This window comes from Vipera berus (genome assembly GCF_964194415.1).
Source record: "Vipera berus genome assembly, chromosome: 2".
In the NCBI taxonomy this organism is placed as follows: domain Eukaryota; kingdom Metazoa; phylum Chordata; class Lepidosauria; order Squamata; family Viperidae; genus Vipera; species Vipera berus.
This window is the reverse complement of record NC_138203.1, coordinates 147179241-147201362: the sequence shown is the minus strand read 5'-3', so window position 1 is coordinate 147201362 and position 22122 is coordinate 147179241. Positions and strand designations below refer to the sequence as shown.

Genomic DNA, 22122 nt, shown 5'->3' with positions numbered 1-22122 from the left:
ACACTCTAAGGGTTTTTACTGGCTGAGATGGTTGAGGACGTTAACCTATGGTTAATAGAATCATGGCTTACTCAGTTAACTATGGAGTTGCATTCCTCACAAAACAGCAATTAACCACAATGGCTGGGTTTGTACAAGATAAAATCAAGCCTCTGAGCTGAATTCAACCCTTGGTGACCTCGTGGATACATCTATATAGTTTCCTTGGCAGGATATGGAAGTAGTTTGCAGTTGCCTTCTTACAGGATGCTTTTTTCTCTCAACCTACTGCAAAGTCTTGGAATCTCCTAGTGGTCTCCCATCCACTAAGTAGATGTTGCAGGCAGGTGCATTGGATGCAAATCCCTGCTTTCCACAGCACCTTTAGAGATCAAAACCGAAGCCAAGCTCTGCATCCTAGCGTGACCTTGTATGAACTTAGAGAAATAGGCAAATGAAACACATTTTCAGTGATGGTGGCTTCTGCATTAGGAGCAGAACAGTGTGTGCTCTCTAGAGAATTGGCTGCCTCTGCTATCCCTTGGATTATCAGCAAATTCATTTTTTTTAAATATTTACCTTGGCTTTTAAATAGAAAGGAGCATGTGAATGAATCAAATTTGGCTTTGTAAGGTTTTGGCTGCAGCCTTCAATTTTGTTGCATTTCCGTAAATGGGTTCCACCCTGAAATCCGAGTGGTAGCAAAACATTTTAAATTATTATTATTATTATTATTATTATTATTATTATTATTATTATTATTATTATTATTATTATTATTATTATTATTATTATTATTATTATTATTACTACTACTACTACTATTACTATTACTATTATCATTATTATTATTATTATTATTATTATTATTATTATTATTATTATTATTATTATTATTATTATTATTATTATTAAAAAGCGTTGGTTTTAAAGTTATCGCAGACTTTATTTTCATTTTATTTTTGTTCATAGATTAAAAACAAAACAAAACACCCACATAGCGAAACACGAAGGACTTTCCTGAACGCAGGTCCTCCTCCTCCTCCTCCTCCTCCTCCTCCTCCTCAGCAGAACCCCGCTTTTAAGCTTTGCCTCCCAACATCTTTCTCCAGAGCCGGGGAGAGCGAGCAAAAGCAATGGAATGAAAAGCAGCCGAGGCGGCGGCGGCGGCAACCCAAAGTTTAATGATGAGGGCCCAGAGCTCGCCAGCTCCTCCCGGGCCCGCCTCCCGGGGAGCTGCGCTAACTTTGACGTCATTTTGATCCGTGTCCGCACATGGGTGTGCAAATGTTCTGAGAGCGGCGCAGGTGGCCCCAGCCAGCTCTTAGGACTGGGAGGAGCGAGCGAGCGAGCTAGAAAGCGCCGCTTGGCTGTCTGGCCGGTAGGGTTACCTCCTCCCCCCCCCCCTTTCTTCTCTCTCTCTCTCTCTCTCTCTCTCTCTCTCTCTCTCTCTCTCTCTCTTTAAACTCCTCCGTTTAGTTTGCGGTTACTGATGCAAAAAGAGTCCCAGGGACGCCCCGATTCGCTTGGAGCGAGGTCGTCTGAAGCCAACTCTCCCTTCGCCCCAGGACGAGAGCGCTCTTTTCCAAACAGAAGATCGATTTGGGATTTTTTCTTTCTTTCTTTCCATCCTTCCCGATTCTTCTTCTTCTTCTTTGCTAGCTTAACCAAATCGGCGGAGTGAAGGGGCGAAAGAGGTATGGCTCGACCTGTTCCCTTGAACCCAGCTTTCCTACCTCCAACTTATGGGGTGCTGAAATCCCTGCTGGAAAACCCGCTCAAGCTGCCGCTGCATCACGAAGACGGTGAGAGAGATGGAGGGGTGGAAGGGGGGGGGGAGAGCGGAACAGGGGAAGGAGGAGTGTGTCAGTGGGTTTCCCTATTGCCCCCACCCTTTCGCCCCGCTTTACGCCCTGCGGGTTGTTATAGCCGTGCGCAACTTTCACTGAAAGCGGCGATCGAGCCGTGCGAACGGAGGCGCGTGTCTAGCCTGGCGTTGCTTGGGAATAGGGCTTTGCGCGTCGAGACGGGACGCGGAGAAGTCGCGCAATCTGAAGCGCGCATTTTTTTTGTTTCGGCTTGCGGAGGCTGCAGTGCAATCTTAAAATGCTTGGGAATTGGTTCTCCTGAATCAAGTGGGATTGATTTCCATGTAAACACGCCTAGGATTACCCAAGAGGTAACAACGATTCCTTCTAATCCTGCCTTTTTTGCCTCTGTATGTTAGTCGGAGATAAGCCCTACTCAGTACACTGGGCTTACACTCAAGTAAGTATGCCTACAAAACGGCTGCATAGCTTCTTGCTCTTTATTCCAAAATTAGCGAGTGCAGTTTCTTTTACTTTATAGTGTAGTGTTAAAAGTGACCCTACTTTAACTGTATAGTTTATTTTGGTTGGCAGGGTCTGTGGTACATTGGATCTGCTCTTTTGGGTCAGGTGCTTTCTGATACCATTTGTCAAGAAGTCATAAAACAGAGAATTCTTGTCAGAGTATTTGTATGGTGGTGCACTTCTGTGAAGTAAATCCTCCTTTTTAGTGGGATTTCTCTCAGGTAAATTGGGACTGCAATGTGGTTTTACATAATCTATCAACTTGTTTGATTTAAAAGTCATAGCATTTTATTTCTGTGGAGGTGATTTTGAAGAAAATGTGTGCCTTGAACTGGAGGCCCTCCCCATACAGCTTTTCTCTGCATTATATGGGCATAGATGTACCCATAAATATGTGCGCACAGCTCCCCCCCAATACACACAGACTACTTAAAGCCTATACTATACTATGAATCAGAAATTTTACCGTATTTCTTGCAACGTGTTTTTTCTCCTAAAGGTAAAACCTAATTCAACCTCTGATTGAAAGTTTCAGAAGAATAAAATATAAACCTTGAATTATTTCTAATAAAGTTGAAACTCCAATGCAGTTAAAAGTCAATTATAGCTAAGCATTGCACAGCATTCAACAATTCCCTATGATTTTCTAGATAATATTCTCTATCACCTATACTTTAATACCTGTGCAGTGTAGTTTAGACTCATCTCACTCCTGTTTACTATGAACCAATACATACATTTTTCCATTATAAAAAAAATCAAACACAAGAATAGGATATCAAGATTAATTATGTTGATGTAGTGTATGATTTTGAAAAAAGTTTTTGAGTTAGTTCTTTTAGATCATGGTAACAACTTGAAATATTTCCAGTGCTGAAAGATCGGATTGATGAACGGTAAATGTTCAAATAAAATATATTTGAAGAGGATGACCAGTTGCTGAAAAATGCATTAAGGGTTACTTACAAATTTAGGAAGTGGCTGCCAATAGCTATTTGTCAGCATAATAAGTTAAATCCGATGGATACAAAGGAACAAACTACAAGTTGCACAAAGATCTGTAATTACCATTTTATTGCTACTTTGATGTAAGAAAAATCCACCAAGGGGGAGGATTACAATTAATTTTGCAATTTCCTACACAGTGTACAAAAAGTTCTGGTTCTTGGCTTCAAAACAAGCGTGCATTTCAATCCTGGGCATAGGAGTAGAAGAAAGGGGAGATACGAATCTGGAAATGAATGTAGGAAGGAGCTAAAAAGGGGCTTAATATTTCCAGCCTCTCTGTTGCTGCTGCAAGTTTATTTTTAACCAATCTTGAGAAATGCAATTGTGACTCCCCTGGGTAATGTTTGGCTTGTTTTATAGCTTCTCATTATGAATTTGGGTTCAGTTTCTAAGCTGCAAATGATGAATATTGGACTAAATTAGGCTATTTTATTAAGAGAGCATTTCCAGAATTCCTAACTTGCATGTATGTCCACCTAGGTAATTTGGGTTTTAAAAAAAACGTTTAACTAAATCAGCTGTGGTGTTCTTCAGATGATTTATTTTTATTTAAAATGTGGTATGTTGCCCTTCAAAACTGACTTGAAGCAAGTTAGCAATGCATCACAAACACAATGTGTATTCTGTTTTTCTTTAACCTATTAGAAATCGTAACTGATTACATACATTGCAGAAACCATAATCTTATTTTTACTATTTGGATTCTGTGTAATGTACAGCCAAGCACAGCCACCATAGTTAGTAAACTCTGGTTGATGGGTGATTGTGCTATACAATACCAATTAATGGTGGCTTAAATGAAACCATGTTTTAATAAACCATGACTTAAGCACAGATATGTAAACTCTACCATGATGAATAGCTCCAGTTCTGTAGGATTTGATCGGGGAAATCCCATATTCCATTATACCCATTTGAACAATTTCTCCAGTTTTCCATTCTGGTGATTCAAATGCTCTGATGAAATCTCGGAGTGTTGTTGTTTGAAGCTTGCAATTGCTTGAAGGCAAGATGCAGATGAATTGCACGTTAAAGGCAGAGAGGTAGAAAACATACATGGGCTTAATGAGCTGAAAAATGTATCGAGAGACTTTAAACTCTGTTCCAAACATAGAACCCCAAACAGAGAATAACTATGTAAGGATTTTCTTTATTTTCTTCCTAGCAAGAAACTAGCTGAAAATTCCTCACGCTTCCTTGCCTTCCCCTTCCCTTTCTAGCATTTTATAAAGAAAAAGACAAAGACAAAAAACTGGATGACGACAGCACCAGTGCCACTGTCCCACAGTCTGCTTTTCTGGGGCCTACATTATGGGACAAGACACTTCCCTACGATGGTGACACTTTCCAGTTGGAATACATGGACCTGGAAGAATTTCTCTCAGAGAATGGCATCCCTCCCAGTCCAGCCCAGCACGACCACAGCTCTCATCAACCAGCTCTTCAGCAACCTACCTCAGCCTCGCCATCGGTCATGGACCTCAGCAACAGAGCATCCACATCGGTCCACCCGACTATGGTTTCCCAAAACTGCATGCAAAATACAGCCAGGCCAGGTAAAGTTAAGAGGTCCCTTGACTTTTTGGCACCGTGGGTGAGGAGTTCCATATATGTGCCACGCGGAGCCTTTCCCATTTAGGTGGTGAATATGTGTCAAGTACTGGAGAGAAACCTGATTCAGTGCAGGGAATGGGAGACTGGACACGCTCCTTGCTCTTCCAGGTTCTCGCCCTTATCTCATTCAAGATGAGAGTTTTGACTGATGTTCACCCAGTGTTGAATGTTGTCAAAACTCACTCTCAGTATTTCTCCTTGTTTTGCCGGCACACACCTGCAGTGAGCAGCTGCAGTATCACAATGTTTGAAAGCAGCTCATAATATACAGATTAAAATGGAATTGTTAGAGAGAACCGTGGTGTGGTGCAGTGGTTAGAAGGCAGTATTGCAGGCCAACTCTGCCCACGGCCAGGATTTCAATCCTGACCTGCTGAAGCTTGACTCAGCCTTCCATCCTTCCGAGGTCAGTAAAATGAGGACCCAGATTGTTGGGGGCGATAGGCTGACTCTACACAGCCTAGAGAGGGCTGTAAAGCACTGGGAAGCAGTATATAAGTTTAAGCGCTATTGCTAAAATTAAGCAATATGCTTATTTCTTGCCCAGCCAGAACCTGAATGAACTCATTAGTTCTATACATGGAGATGACCATGCAAATTCATTTATTATTTGAGGAGGGGTTGCAATATGCAGAATTTGCTACCTCCTGCAGGGAGATTCTCATTCAGATGCATACAAAAAGCTAACCATTTTAGAACTTCTGATTCAATATAGCAAGGCTGGTAAGATAAAGAGGGGGAGTACTGGAACAGAGCCAGCACAGGTTCAGGTTTTCTGTTCTGGTATACTATCTGGACATATTTACATTAGAAATAAATATCCTGGATTAGTATGAAGCCTTACACCAAAGTTGTCCCATAATGTTATTTGGAGCAAGGAGGGAAGTCCTCAAACTGAGACAATTCCCTGTGTTACTTGGGGAATATTTTTCCCCAAGAACCACATAAGTGGAGACACTTGCTATCAGTTGTAGCTCTCTACGGGATCCAACCAGTATTTGCCTGTAAAGGAACCATGCTTTGGTTATACCCATGCAATTACTTACACAAATGCTGCCATATTGATGTGGAGAAATGGCTCTCCCTATTTCGATAAATTACATGAGAACTGCCATCTCACCTTTAGAATTAATGTCATGTCTGAACGGGCGTTTGCAAAGGTTCACGAGACTTGCTGGAATTACCTACATTCCAGGTTGCGCATTTGTTTGAAATAGGTTAGGAACCTTTAGATCTCCAGATGCTGGTGAAGTACAGTTCGTGGCATCCATCACTCTCAGCCAGGGTGTTATAGTTCATTGATATCTGGAGATAAGGTCTCCAGCTAGATGGAGGCTAATAATAGATGCTAGCATATGCTTGAAGGAATAATGGAGAAACACTCGAATTCACAATGAGTTTGAATAGTTCATTCTTCATTGAAGGAAGTTTTGCATAGAAGTAACTACTGTCAAATTTTATTATTATTATTATTATTATTTTTAAAAAAGTCTGTTGAAAAATTTCACAAGTGGTAAAGTTATTCTTACTTTTGTTAGAATTCAGATTTACTTTAATGAAGTGTTGTTACAACAATATTGGCAGTCTCCTATTTACAACATTTCTGAATGGTATGTGATTAATAGATCTCATCTGACAGATACTTGCTTATACACCCAGGAAATGTCACAGTCCCTTTATTGGAATGCCCAGACAACTACTTGATGAATCTAGTAATGAACTGAGAACATTCTCTTGAAAATGTCTCTACAGTTATTCTGAAATAATCATAACATTGTTTTAAACATTCCTTTTTAAACAGAGAAGCAATCTGGAAATGTTTTAAAATTGAGCCTGCAGTACGTTTACATTTATTAGGACTCATCCCTATGAAAATTGTGGGATATCTAGAACAGTTCGATTGATGTTTACAAGTTGGCCTGTCAAACATGTAGTTAGGAAAAGGAGAAATATATGGTGGGGTGAATGAGTTGGCCATTTTATTCATAAGTACTTTGAATTCATTCTACATTGAATTAGGGAAATCTGCACAAAGTGCAATTTGGCCCTATATTTAATTTTCACTTAGGTTATTTATTGCTTATCTGACTTCTGTTGGAAGTCAGCAGTAAGAAACCATGTTACTTGCTGTCTGGTCCTGGCATGGTCAGCCTACTGCGAACAAGAGATTGATGTTAAAGACATATAAGTCAAAATAAATCAAGCAGCTAGCATTGAGAGTGGAAGAGAATAGTATGGAAAATCAAAGCCACGGACTGTGTGATTATCACAAACTTGGAGGAAATTGGTGATCTGGCTGCATCTCTCTGAAAATCAGAGCCAGAATCCTCATGGACATGCAGTTCAGTTGATGATTTTGTGATTATTTCAATTGGAATTGAAGCAAGTGGAAGAATTTCACATGGAGACAGTTCACATTTCTCTGAAAAGCTATTAAATGCTGACTAGTAAGTGATGGGAAAGGGCTGTGAATCGGTTCCAATCAACTAGTTTCTTTGCACAAAGGTGAATATGGCATCCCAAGTGCAGTTCCACATATAAAGAAAGTGTTGAGTTGAAAATGTGTGCTTGGTGTGCAGCGCACAACCCCACAGTGGCTTGGGCTCCTTGGCCCATGTGCTCTCAGAATCAATGGATGATGTATGATGGATATCTTGGTGGCATTTTTAATTTGTTTTTGAGGTGTGATGAAGACAAGTTCCACGTGCAGCTTTTAAAGAGATGTAACTTTTGAAACAGTGCTGAAAAGAGGTACGATGGAGAGGGAGTAATTTTTTAAAGGAGAGAATTGTAGGTTTTGGAAGCAGCATTGGCTGCAGGAGAAATGTGGATTACATCAAGCAGAGAAAAAAGCAGGTGGTCTCTCTGAGGTTGGCTAGTCCCTTCCTGTGAATTTCCTGTCAGGTCCTCCATGAAGTTGCATTGGCAAGAATTACTTCCTTTCTCATTTGTGGATTCTCCCTGACATCTCAGATCTGGTCCTCTATGCTTTCTGTGCTTAAGTGGTCAAAGAGGTTTTTTTTTCCAACTAAAAGAAAGCTGCATGGGGTTTAACATTATGGAAGCACTTTGAGATGCTCCATGGTGGTACCACATGACTTCCCCACACATGAAACACTTATAAAAAAGATGAAGACTAGGCAAGCATCACCTTTGGTGGGTAAAACTTTTCACCTGCAGGGAGGATTTGATGTAGTAATGCTTCCAAGACAACTGTTTCTGCCACATGTGTTCTCAGATGCTACACCAACCTCTGGATTGTGTCAGGTTCTCTCTACGTATATCTTTGAAATGACTCTATGGTATGCCTCAATGGTCAAGCACAGGATAGAGGGTAGAGAAAATTATTAGAATGATAATCCTTCTCTTCACTGTATCCTTTTGGGAGAGCAGGAAAAGCAGCCAATCTTTACATGGCCATCTGTTAAGGTTCATTTGCAACCTCTTTTACAAGTCAGCCCTGGCAAAGATTTATGCTTTTGGTTGATTTTAGAAGCACCCTTCCTCCCTGCCATCTTTTCCCCCTGCCCCAATGGTTGAGGAATTTCAAAGCATACTTCTAAACTATCCTACTGCCAAACGTTAATTTGATTGCAAGTTTTGTTGTTAGCGTCCACAAATGACCCTCCTATTTAAAAATCACGCCCAGAGTTTCCTTAGAACCGTGGTGGCGAACCTGTGGCACGTGTGTCACAGGTGGCACGCAGAGCCTTCTCTGTGGGCACGCGGACCATCGCCCCAGTCCTAGGTCTTCAGCTAGGTTTTATAAAACCTTTTCACTTTAGGTCTCTGCCGTGTGCAAAAAAAAACAGGTTCAACCAATCAATGAATTTCAACTTCTCGTGGGAAAAAAAAAGATCTCGCAAAGTTGGAATTGATTGATTGAACTTTTTAGTCCCAGTCTGCCGTTATCACCACAGCCACACCCACCCAATGGGCCACGCCCACTCAATTGGCCACACCCACCCAATGGGCCACACCTGCCCGGCACCCGATGATGTGATGGGGGTTTCCCGTTACTCCTATGTAACACCTCTGCTCCGTGAGCTGCATTGGCTTCCAGTTGCCCTCCGGGTGAAATTCAAGGTGCTGGTGATGACCTATAAAGCCCTAAATGGCTTGGGTCCGGGATATTTGAGGGAACACCTGCTGCCGGCATCAAGCTCCCTTCGTCCTGTGCGCTCCCACAGGGAGGGCCTTCTCAGGGTGCCGCCGGTAAAAGAATGCCGGCAGATGACACCCAGGGGGAGGGCCTTCTCTGTGGGGGCGCCTGCCCTTTGGAACCAGCTGCCCGTGGAGCTTAGGACTGCCCCCGACCTTCGATCATTCCGCCGAGACCTGAAGACCTGGCTCTTCGAGCTTTCCGGCACAGGCTGAGTTTTAATTGGGGGTTTTAACTGGGGTTTTATATTTTTTCAGGGACTTAGTTTAATCTTTTTAAATTGCTCTTAATTTTTGTATTGATGTTTTATATACCCTGTAAACCGCCCTGAGTCCTTCGGGAAAGGGCGGTATATAAATTCAATAAAGTTAAAATTAAATTAAATTAAAAGGTTCGCCATCACTGCCTTAGAACATCCAGGCCGTAAGCCAAGAATTTATTTTCAGTCCAGATCTGCAACATGAACAATACAATAAAGCAATGGAGGCTTTGACATATGCAGAATTTCTTTCCCTCACCTCAAGTGATCCAGTAGGCACATATACATTTGGAGCTATAGGGACAAGGTTGCGATAGGTTGATTGTTGTCTGTCATTGTTCATATTAGAAATGACTTAATTAATGAAGCCCATGCTTTCTAGGGTCTAGGTCTAGGACAATTCACCACAGCCAACTCACCACAGCCAACTCGCCATGGATCAACTTGCTGTGGGATAAGAGTCACACTAATTTCAAAGAAATGGTAAAATAGAATTACTAAAAAAAATGATGGAAAAGGAGGGACAAAATGAAATGTGAATGACAAACATTAAAATAAATTTTTAATTATATTGAACTGTTGAATTTTCCTGTGCCGAGTTGTCCTGCAGCAAGTTGGCTATGGTGAGTTCGCCACAGGGAGTTGGGTGTGGCAAGCTGTCCCATTCTGTGCTTTCTATTCAGAAGAAGAGAACTTCTTTCCCCCACTGTTTTAGTTGCAAAGATCATGTAATGAACCAGGGTCACAATTTGTGGGGCAGATTGTGTGACCCATGTCCCCTAGACATTCCCCAGCAACTAGGAAATGGATGACGGGCAAGTAGCAACAGGAGTTGGTACCTTGTATTGTCTTGGCATGATAATAAGATAAGAACAGAGGGCAAAGTAATTAATTTAAATTTCCCAGAATGTTCCTGTCCGGGAAAACCAAAACAGTGACTTCCATGACTTTGCCCGATGGTGGTTGCAGTGGCTTTATGTGTTGGTGAGGCAAACTCTGAAATGTGTATAAGAAGTCTCCCCAACTTTTAGAAAGGAAGGATGCAGATGGACACAGATTCACATATCTGTGCTAGCTTCTTTCTGTTTATGGCAATTTGGCCATAAAAATAACAATGGAAGTTATTTTGAATCCTGACTGGACTGATTAAAAAACACTGAAAGAAAAATGAAGGTATCAAAGTATAAGTATCCAACGTAGGTTTCTAACCTTCATGGGGAAGAAGTATGTATACATCTCTCTGGTGGGTAGAAATGAATAGTGATGCAAAAAAACATCAGGGTTTTTATTTCATTTTTTTATTGTAAATATTTGTACACTGCTTTCCATTATAAATCAAGAAGCTGTTTACATTAAAGTAAAATGAAATTCAGTTTTATGGTCTGATTCCTGGCATTTTTGTATTTTCTCTATAGTTCTCTATACTGTGCTCTTGATTACATTCTGATGATGGTTTGATAATTGCACTGAACCTTTTCAGTGATGTAGTAAGTATCTCTGTCTGTCTTCAGTCATTATGTTGAAAGCGTAATAAAAATTGGGGTATGCAGCAAACTTAAGTTGTCAAAGTGAACATAGCTTGTTTTCTTGAAGCTTAGCCTTGGCATCTCTACCATACCAGGCCTCCACATTGGAAAACAAAATAAAAATAAATAGAAGTTTCCCAGAGCAGGCACATGCCTGGATGCCAAAAATCTTCCTAGAAAACTTGCCAAATGTTATGAAACGCAGGTAGCATGAATGTTGGAGAGAACTGAAAATAAAAGTGCCAGATGCTGTACTTGAGGGCTAAAAAACACAGGGCCATTGGTGGTTCTTGTAGCTTTGTGTCAGAATTGAGGAAATTTCTCCTTAAAAAAAATATTGATGGGGAGATGTTATGCTGGCATCTGAAAATTGACAAACTTAGTGAAAATAATCTATTTTCTCCAATTGCTGGTCTTTAAGTGCCAAGATTTGTAGAAATCTGTTGACAAGCCATTTTGTTACTATGGAACCCAGAGCAACAATGAAATGCACAGTATAGTCACGATAAAAATGTTCAGTGTGTTCTTCGGTACATGCCCATTGAGGTCCAAGTGGGGCCTGGCTGTCATACATGTAATGCATAAACACCCAGCATCTGTGCATCGGGTTTCTGGCAGACATTGAGGGATTATTTGTAAAAGAGATCAATAAAGAAAGTATTCCTTGGAGATAGGCTGTATATGCCTTCAGTATATATGGACTACAGACTCCACCATCTTAAGCCAGCATGTTCCTGGCCAGAGCTAACAAGAGATGATGGAAGGAGTCTAGGCAACTTACGAAGGTAGTGAAGTTAGTGATATTTTATATGATATTTCTTCCATTAGTTCATAATGTGTAGTAAGACAACAGAAGCCAACCATTTCTTGCAGAGTTCCCACCAAATTGTTACCAATATGACAGTGCTCATGGCAAATTACACTTCCATAGACTTTATTCAAGAGGATATGCTTTATTCTGTGATATTTTACTCTAGAATTCTCTTTTTGCCACGCTAGTTACTCTAACACTCCATGAAATCATGTGAGGTTATCTCCAAATTCTCAAAAAAAAAAAATAGTAGCAGCAGACTACTGTAGAAATTGCTCAACTTATTTATTTACCTATGTATTCAAGGTTTTGTATGCTCTTTCTCTTTTTTGAGATGAGATCTTTCTTTATTGCAGTTTCTTCCGTATTTAATAGCTGAAAGAGCCTCTTAGGCCAAATCTTGCTCGATTCCAAAGTTTCTCTGAACAAATTTTCAACTTTTGTTGCCTGCTCAGGCAGGTTCATCTAACAGATTTATTTCTGATAAAATTTTCAGGCAAAATGGTGGCCATTTCTAGAACGGAGTTTTTACCATTACTCCAAATTGTGTCTGTCTCCAGTGACTTCTCTCCTCTCCCCCCAATTTGCTCTGTAACAGGCCAACATCCTATTTTTTAAAATAATAATAATAATAATAATAAATTATGGTTTTTTTAACAAAATAGATGAGCAGGAAATTTGACCGGCATCAAGGGAGGAATTGGCAGGCACATGCGTTTCCTGTTTCTGAAATAAAAGTACAGCAGAGCTACGTACAGCAGGCTCATCTCAACGCCTCTGAACAAATGCTTACTCTTCGTAGGGGTCATGGGTGGTGGTAAAGGGGGCAGCCAGGAATATTGCCCCTGTTTTCCAGTTTCCCTGGTATGGGTAAGACATTGTCCAAAAGATCTGGTCAATTTCAAAATTCTTTCCATCAGTGGAAAACAAAGCTCACTCATAGGTACAAAAATGACAATTTTGCCTATTAGATAAAAGAAACAGCAAATTATTTCAAAAAGAGATATTTTGGACCAAAGTTTAATCTGTAGAATAAGACAGCAGAAAATAGTTTAATCAATAGCCTCTAATTATGAATCGTTGAGCATTTGAGTGGACTGAACAAAGGTAAGTTCTGCTTCAGCCACTGTTCTCATTATTTTGGTTTGGCCTTAGGACAACATTCCCAACAGTGAGAAACATCCCAGTTACTAATGTCTTGTTTTATGATTCCCTTTAGGGTTTAAGGAACAAAATGTCTTCTGGTTGAGGGGCAAATAAAGAAAAAAAAATTCAGAAATCAGGTCTCTCTTCCTTACTGTGTTGTCAGAGAAGAGAAGGCCTGTAAGCTATCTCCAATCTGAAAAATGCCTTGAATGTGCACATACTTCTTTCGAATTGTTATAACTGGGTAGCCTAAACAGTCCCCTTTATGGTACAATTCACCCAACTCTCAATCCTGGCTTGTTTTGATTTTTGCTGTCTGCCTTTATTTATGCCTCCTCCTCTGTATGTCATTTTCAGTATAACGCAGCTTGATATTGGTTGTTTCTGAAGCAATGACATTGCATGACGATGGCAAATAACCCATTTAGGGTGCTTCTGGTTTTGAGTCCTGGTCCTTGGGCTTTCTACATGGGTCGCATCAGAGCAGAAGGAGCTAACCCATCCATCAGGTCTTTTCTAGAGCCAGGTCTTTTTACATTGGCTCTTGCTGATGGTGGTGGTGGAGGAGAAACAGCTCTTGGATGGTTTGTTCCTTAGATCTGTAAAGAGTGTGTATTTCTCTGAAACGAGCAGATACATCCCTTTACTGGTACCTCTCATGTCCAGATCTAGAGCAGGGGTCCCCAACCCCCGGTCCATGGACCAGTACCGGGCCGCGGCATGCCAGCAACCGGTCCGCACAAACAAGCAAAGCCCCATCCGTGGGATACAGGCAGCACACAAAACCACGCCCCCGTGGAAAAACCTCTCTCCACGGAACCGGTCCCTGGTGTCCAAAAGGTCGGGGACCTCTGATCCAGAGAGAACTTTAAAGCAAAATGGAAAAGTTTGGCAGCACTAGATGTTCTGTGCCGTGACGATAGAGAGCGTGGAGGAAAGCGATGTTGCTCACTCCTCCCTTCCTTTCTCTCTAGTTTGCCAGAGACTGCAGTTTTGATCAAAAAGAGATGTAGAATACATGTAGGCAAATTTAAAAATAGATCCTCCTGGGTGTGAGGGAAGAACATTGCTGAATGCACAAGCTGGAGGAAAAGGTCCGTGTCCTTTTCGGATCTAGAGAAGCGAATTGTAAGATTCCCAATAAAATTTTAATTAATCACTTTACCCTTAAGTGTTTGCAAAACATGGAAATGGTAAGGTGTATCGGGGTGCTGGGGTATTATTAAAATCTGAAAACCAATAGATTTCAGGGGAGCTGAGAGAGGCAACCTTTCGGTACAGCAGTTGGAAATTTGCTTGCACAATTCTGTTGCGTTGTGCAGGACATGCATAGAATAGTTCTGCAGGTAGTCCTATACATACGACCACAATTTAGCCCAAAATTTGTTGTTAAGCGAGACAGTTGTTAAGTAAGTCTTGCCTCACTTTACGACCTTTCTTTGCCGCAGTTAAGTGAGTCACTGCAGTGGTTAAGTTAGTAACATGACTATTAAGTGAATTTGGCTTCCCTGTTTGGCTTTGCTTGTCAGAAGTTCAAAAATGGTGATCACTTGACCCCATATTTATGCAACCGTCATAAATATGAGCCAGTTGCCAAGCATCTGGATTTTGATCACATGACCATGGGGATTCTGCAATGGTCATAAGTGTGAAAAAGGTCATAAGTCACTTTTTTCAGGGCTGTTGTAACTTCGAATTGTCACTGTTGTAAGTTGAGGACTATCTGTACTTTCTGTCCACTACCATTGGGCTAACCCAGGCAGACTTTACTATGATATAGTGGTGAAAGGCTTGAGCAAAGCTAAGGAAGATAACAAGTGCACAATCACAGTCAGTTTACAGAGTTCACTGACTAGAACAAGTCAGAGGCTAATTTCAGGTGTCTCACTAAGATATAAAGCAGACGTGTATAACTTAAGGTTCTCAGACAGAGTTCTCCAAAGTGGTCAGTATTGACCCCCATGAGTAGATGGGACACAGTAAGGGGATGATGATGATGATGATGATCATCATCATCATCATCATCATCATCATGGATCAAAGGACAGTCAGCCAGATGTTCAGACTGGATTTGGCATTTTTGTCTACCAATCGAGTCCTTACTAAGGACCTGGGATAGGCAGATGTGGATGTTTGATGGATATTGTCGCAGAATGGAAGCAGTTCCTAGTAAGGCCACCTTTTGTAATTGACTAATGGCGAATTTGTCAATGCCAATGGTGTTCAAGTGGTGCTACAGTTGTTTTGGGATTGCACCCAAGGCACTTATTACTATTGGTACTACCCTTGCTAGCCTTTGCCACAGTCTATTTCTATTTCTATTTGTAGGTCTTTGTATTTTGTTATCTTCTCCAGTTCTTTCTCGTCTATTCTGCTGTCTCCAGGCACTGCCACGTCCACTATCCAGACTTTTTTGTCATCATCATCATCATTATTATTATATAAACTTTTATTTATAAAACATGAAACTCAGTCAACTGAACACTCAAATTGACTGGCACTAATGGTTGACACGGGCTGCTGCCAGCATCCTAGATTTCAACCAGGTATCTCCTTAAAATGTAAGATGTTCTGAGTAGCACAGTTTTTTGTAGCTTTGCTGGAGTTATTGCAGGAAGTTGCAATTTCTTAATGTGTTTTGTAAAGTTTTTGGACATAGTTCCCAGTGCCCCGATGACAGTGGGTATCATTGTTACGCGTTTCATCCATAATCACGCAGTTTCAATGGCCAGGTCGCGGTATTTTGTAATTTTTCCCAGTTCTTTTTCTTCAACTCTGGCATCTCCTGGTAGAGCGATATCAATCAGCTGTACGCTTCGGTTCTCTAAAACTGTGATATCTGGCGTGTTGTGTTCCAAATGGCAATCTGTCTGTATTCGGAAGTCCCACAAGATCTTCACCCTCTCATTCTTGACAACTTTTTCCACTCTATGTTCCCACGGCTTTTCGGACACAGGCAAGTCGTATTTTTTACACAATGCCCAGTGGATTAGTTTAGCAACTCGGTCATGTCTAGCTTTGTAATCAGTTTGCGCGATTTTGCTGCACTCACATATTAAATGTGAAACAGTTTCAGCTTGGTTGTTGCAAAGTCGGCAATTTGGATTGTCAGTAGATTTTTGTATCTTCGCTTTCATGGCATTAGTTTGTAGTGCTTGTTCTTGAGCAGCCAGTATTAAGCCTTCTGTTTCTTTCTTGATGGTTTCCATCTTAAGCCATGCCCATGTCAAGTTGTTATCACATTTTCCTTCAGTGTTTTTCAAATGTTGTCCAAGCAAAGCTTTGGTTTTCCATCTATTTAATCTATCATCCAGCCGTTTTTCCTTATATACTGCCTTTGTTTCTGTTATTTTGATAATGCTCTCTGTTTTCACAGCCTGCAGCAATTTTTCTGTACTTTGATTCACATAGTCATTCAAACTTCGTTTTTCTTCTTCTGCAGTTTGGTGGATTTGCAGTAGCCCTCTGCCCCCTATTCTTCTTGGCAGGTACAATCTGTTGATGTCTCTTCGTGGATGTAGAGCATGGTGCATGTTCAAAAGTTTACGCGTTTTCCAGTCTAGGTGTTCCAATTCGGCCAATGTCCAGTTGATAATTCCAGCTGGGTAGCGTATCACTGGGACTGCCCATGTATTAATGGCTTTAATTATATTTCCACAATTCAGCTTTGATTTTAGTATTTTGCGGACTCTTCGGATGTATTCCTTTTGTGTTGACTCTGACTTTTCCATTCAAGATGTTATCTGCTTCCAATATGCCTAGGTATTTGTAACCGTCATCCTTTGCTAGTGCTTTCATAATACTTCCGTTTCCCAGTTCTATTCCTTCTATTTTTCCCACTTTTTATCGTTGCATGGATAATATAGTACATTTTCCAAGTCCAAAGTCCATTCTGATGTCACTGCTAAACAGTTGAACTGTGTTGAGTATTGATTCAAGTTCACTGTGGCTTTTCGCATACAGTTTTAAGTCTTCCATGTATAGTAGATGGTTTATCTTGCCATGCTGGCTTGAGATGTAGTATCCCAGTTTTGTGTTTCGTAATATTATTGTCAATGGAATTAATGCGATGTTGAACAGTAGTGGTGAAAGTGAGCCCCCTTGGAAAATTCCTCGTCTGATGTTGATTTCACCAATGTTCTCCCCATTTGCTGTTAGAACTGTTTTCCATTTTTCCATATTTGCTTTCAAAAACGTACAGATGGTTTTGCTGATTCCAAAGTTTTCCAGACATGCATTAATCCAACTGTGGGGTAATGAGTCAAATGCTTTCTTGTAATCAATCCACGCCATATTTAAATTTGTTTTTCGTCATTTTGCATTTTTAAGTACCATTTTGTCAATGAGCAGCTGATCTTTTCTTCCTCTTGATTTTTTATAATTTCCTTTTTGTTCTGCTGGATACAACTTGTTTTCCATCAGATGATTGAATACTGAATTTGCCAGTATTCTTGTAAAAAGTTTGAATGTTGTTGGCAGACAAGTAATTGGGCAGTAGTAGCTTGGTTCTGTGTTCTTTTCAGGGTCTTTCATTATCAAGTATGTTCGACCAGCTGTTAACCATTCTTCACTTGTGGCATTTTGAAGCATTTCGTCAAACTGAGTGGCCATGCGGTGATGGAGGCTGGTGAGGTGTTTCAACCAGTATCCATGCAGCTCGTCCAGGCCAGGTGCACTCCAGTTCTTGACCTTCTTTACTTGTTTTGCAACCATATCAGTGGTTATTACAATAGTCTCCATTTTGTTTTGTGTTGCTTGTTTTTGGATATCTTTGATCCAGGAGGCAGTTTTATTATGTTCCACTGGGTTTCCCCACAGTTCTTTCCAAAAGTTTAAGGTTTTTTCTTTACATGGTAGAACAGTAGTTTGGACTTTATTTTCATCAAGTGACCGATAGAAGAGGTGCTGAATAATAATAATAATAATAATAATAATAATAATAATAATAAGAAGAAGAAGAAGAAGAAGAAGAAGAAGAAGAAGAAGAAGAAGAAGAAGAAGAAGAAGAAGAGGAAGAAGAAGTAGTAGTAGTAGTAGTAGTTGGAAGGGACCTTGGAGGTCATCTAGTCCAACCCCCTGCTCAGGTAGGAAACCTTATACCATTTCAGGCAAGTGGCTGTCCAGTCTCTTCTTAAAAACCTCCAGTGTTGGAGCATTCACCACCTCTGGAGGCAGGTTGTTCCACTGGTTAATTGTTCTAACTGTCAGGAAGTTTCTCCTTAGTTCTAGGTTGCTTCTCTCCTTGACTAGTTTCCATCTGTTGCTTCTTGTCCTGCTTTCAGGTGCTTGGGAGAATAGCTTGACTCCCTCTTCTTTGTGGCAGCCCCTGAGATATTGGAACACTGCTATCATGTCACCCCTCACTCTTCTATTCGTTAAACTACACATACCCAATTCCAGCAACCGTTCCCTATATGTTTTAGCCTCCAGCCCTCTAATCATCTTTGTTGCTCTTCTCTGTACCCTTTCTAGAGTCTCGACATCTTTTTTACATCGTGGTGACCAAAACTGGATGCAGTATTCCAGGTGTGGCCTTACCAAAGCATTGTAAAGTGGTATTAGTACTTCACTTGATCTTGATTCTATCCCTCTGTTAATGCAGCCTAGCACTGTGTTGGCTTTTTTGGCAGCTGCAGCACACTGCTGGCTCATATTGAGGTGATTGTCTACTAGGACTCTGAGATCCCTCTCACTGTTACTACTATTGAGCAAGGTACCACCTATACTATACCTGTGCATTTGAATTTTCCTGCCTAAATGTAGAACCTTACTTTTTTCACCATTGAATTTCTTCTGAACTGGACGTTTTCACGATATTGTTTTATTCATCCTTCATATCTTTCAATTTTCTTTGCTGTTGCTATTACACGCTGTGTTAGGTTTTCCATGATTTCTGTTATTGTTGTTTCCTCCAGGTTATATTTTTTGTATAAACTATTTTTCAGCTTTTCGTTCTTTAGTTTTCCTTCTTTCAAGTATTTCAATTTGCTGACATCTCCTTGTAGTTTTTTTTGTTTTATTTTCAAGTCGAATTTTCCACTTTGGTGTTCCAGTGGGTTTCTTTTTTGGCATTTTGTAACCCAATTCTGCAGTTATAACGGCGGCTGTACTGTACATTAGTTGGTTTGTTTCATACAGTGTGCTGGATGGGATGGAAGTTAAAATGTTGTTCACAGCATTTAGTAGATCTTTCACTCGTTTGCTATGCACTTCACGGATGGCAGGCAGTCTTTTTCTGCATTTTTGCTAGATTACTTAGCTCTACACTTTTGAGTTGTTGCACAGGGGAATCTTCATTCTGTATGGTGGCTTCTTCCGCTGGTTGGTCAGTTTGTTCAGGTATTGGAACAATTTCTTTAGCCTGTTCTTCATCATTGCTTGTTGTTTTCTTTTTAGCCAATGTTCCTAGATGTTGAATTTCCACATCTGTAAAAACTTTATTACGGATGATGAAACGTCTTTGATCCATTAATCGTTGTTCGGTTACATCACTTTCCACATGACGTTGTTGTTGTTGTTATTATTATTATTGTTGTTGTTGTTATTGTTTGGGGTTTGATGAACAGTCTGAAACCTCAAGAAGGTGAGTTGAAGAGTTTGAGGACTTTTGCTCTAGGGCCCTTGCCCTCTATCTCCCTATCTGAGCAGCTCCAAAAGTCTCCACCAAATTTTAATTCATCAGAAAAGAAAAATTATTGAATATGCTAGTTATAATTATGTCTGTATTTGATTATTTTAATGTTATCTAAATTTGAATGTAAATTCAGTTTAGTCTAAATTATTTTTTTCCTGGCCTCACCTAATTATTTTAGAAATATAGCCTCTGATGTACCATTCAGAGACCTAGTGTAGCCCAAACAGAGTTGCTCACTCCTACTGCAAATCACACACTTTACAAAGCACAAGAGCTGGATTCATACACCATACCACAATCAGTCAACATCTTTATTGAATATTATTAAACAATTCAGAGAAGAAATCACGTGCACTTTCCTGATATAAAAAGAATAAAAATATAAAGAGGAAGATAAGTTGGTACTGTGCCCTTTGGTGTGGATAAATTTAGTTTTAGCGTGGAGAATAAGTGGACAGACATGTGATAAATCAGCGGTCAGATAATCCTCAGCTCTTGTTTTTTTTCTACCCAGGCTGTTAATTTTCATTAGGCATAGAATTTAGGATTATTCATGCAACTGTTTGTGTAGAAAGAGAGTGAATTTTGCGATGGGAATCACTCTGCAGACAGATGTGTGAAGTAAGGCTGGTGTATGTCGATATTAAGGGACACAGTGGCTCAGTGGGTTAGGATGCTGAGCTTGTCGATCAGATGGTCGGCAGTTTGGTGGGTCGAATTCCGAGTGCCGCATAACAAAGTGAGCGCTTGTTACTCGTCCCAGCTTCTGCCAACCTAGCAGTTTGAAAGCATGTAAAAATGCAAGTAGAAAAATAGGGACCACTACGGTGGGAAGGTAACAGCATTCCGTGCACCTTTGGCATCTAGTCATGCCGGCCACATGACCACGGAGACGTCCTCGGACAAGCGCTGGCTCTTCGGCTTTGAAACGGAGATGAGCACTGGCCCCTAGAGTTGGAAACGACTAGCATGTGTGGGGGAATCTTTACCTTTACCTATGTCGATGTTTGATTTTTAATAGGCATATATGCAAAATCTGTACTTGAAGCTTTTCTCAGCAGGGAAGAAGAATGTTCACCTGCTAATTGCATCAGATATGGATGCTACTAAAGGCACAGCCACCAACATTTCACAAATTTTGTTTATTTATTTAACTCCATTGTGAGGCAGTTTGACCTTAACAATTCTGATGGCTTAAAGAGAGAATGAAAGATAATCAGACCAACAGCCAGCCCACCTGCTAACAGATTAAGTCAAGCAACAGCATCCAAGTTTTAATAGTTATTAAGGTGAGAGCAACATAGATCTCAAGAAGGATGTCATTGCAGAGGGTAGGGCTACCGAAAAGGCACATCTCCTGGGTCTCATAAAGTGACATTGTATAATCAACAAAGGGTTCAGAGGGTCATTACCATCGCCCAGAAGATTATTGGCTGCCCGCCCCCCCAAATGAACTGTACAGTTCCTGTTGTCTTAGGAAAGCTCAAAACATTCTTAAAGACTCAACTCATCTTGGACATTCTTTTTTTTGAACTATTACCATCTGGCAGACAGTACAGGATAATAAAACAAAGACAAATAGGCTGACAAATAGTTTTTTATCCCAAAGCTGTAACCATATTAAATACTACTGTGTAGTGCAACATTGAAGTGCAATATTGGAGGCAGCGCAGTGGTAGGTGGAATGTGAAGGATGTGTGTATATAGTATATGCTTTTATTTGTGGTTTTTACTTGTGTGGTGTGCACTGTGAACAGCACTTAATTTCGCTGTGAGCTAACAGCGGCCGTGGAACAAGTGGGGCAGGTTTCCCCCCCACCCGCCATGCGGATGGCCCTGCTGCTGCCTTTTCTCCCCCACCCACCTCACAGATCACCCTGCCACTGCTGCCGATTGGAAAAGGCCTCCGGAGCCCGGATCGGGCTGCTGGGTGTCTGTAAAATTGTCCCGCAGCCTTGGTCCGAGCTCCGGAGGCATGGAGAAAGCCTGTGCCACCCAGATAGGCCATGGGGGGCCCCGTGAAATCGCTCTACAGCCATAGATCCGGGCAGCAGAGACCTTTTCCAGGCCTCCGGAGCCTGGATCAGGCCAGTGGGGTGCCGCAAAAATCGCTCCAGCGGCATACCTGGACTCGCGCTGGCAGCTGTCTCAAATGCATAGGTATAGTATAGGTGGTACCTTGCTCAATAGTAGTAACTGTGAGAGGGATCTTGAAGTCTTAGTAGACAATCACTTCAATATGAGCCAGCAGTGTGCTGCAGCTGCCAAAAAAGCCAATACAGTGCTAGGCTGCATTAACAGAGGGATAGAATCAAGATCACGTGAAGTACTAATACCACTTTACAATGCTTTGGTAAGGCCACACCTGGAATACTGCATCCAGTTTTGGTCACCACGATGTCAAAAAGATGCCGAGACTCTAGAAAGGGTACAGAGAAGAGTAACAAAGATGATTAGGGGGCTGGAGGCTAAAACATATAGGGAACGGTTGCTGGAATTGGATATGTGTAGTTTAATGAAGAGAAGGGTGAGGGGTGACATGATAGCAGTGTTCCAATACCTCAGGGGCTGCCACAAGGAAGAGGGAGTCAAGCTAATCTCCAAAGCACCTGAAAGCAGGACAAGAAGCAACGGATGGAAACTAGTCAAG

General features: G+C 41.0%; 1 protein-coding gene across 2 annotated transcripts in view; it reads left to right on the top strand.

Annotated features, from left to right (window-relative positions):
- The first annotated feature begins 1153 nt into the window (after positions 1-1153).
- Positions 1154-22122, top strand: part of HLF (HLF transcription factor, PAR bZIP family member) — a 65080-nt gene continuing 44111 nt past the window's right edge. The window contains exons 1-2 of one of the 2 annotated variants that reach the window (XM_081317268.1): positions 1154-1784; positions 4541-4876. In XM_081317268.1, coding sequence (XP_081173394.1) covers positions 1679-1784; positions 4541-4876 — 442 coding nt within the window. In that variant the 5' untranslated portion in view covers positions 1154-1678. The remainder of the gene's footprint in view (positions 1785-4540; positions 4877-22122) is intronic. The other variant, XM_081317269.1, reaches the window with a different exon arrangement.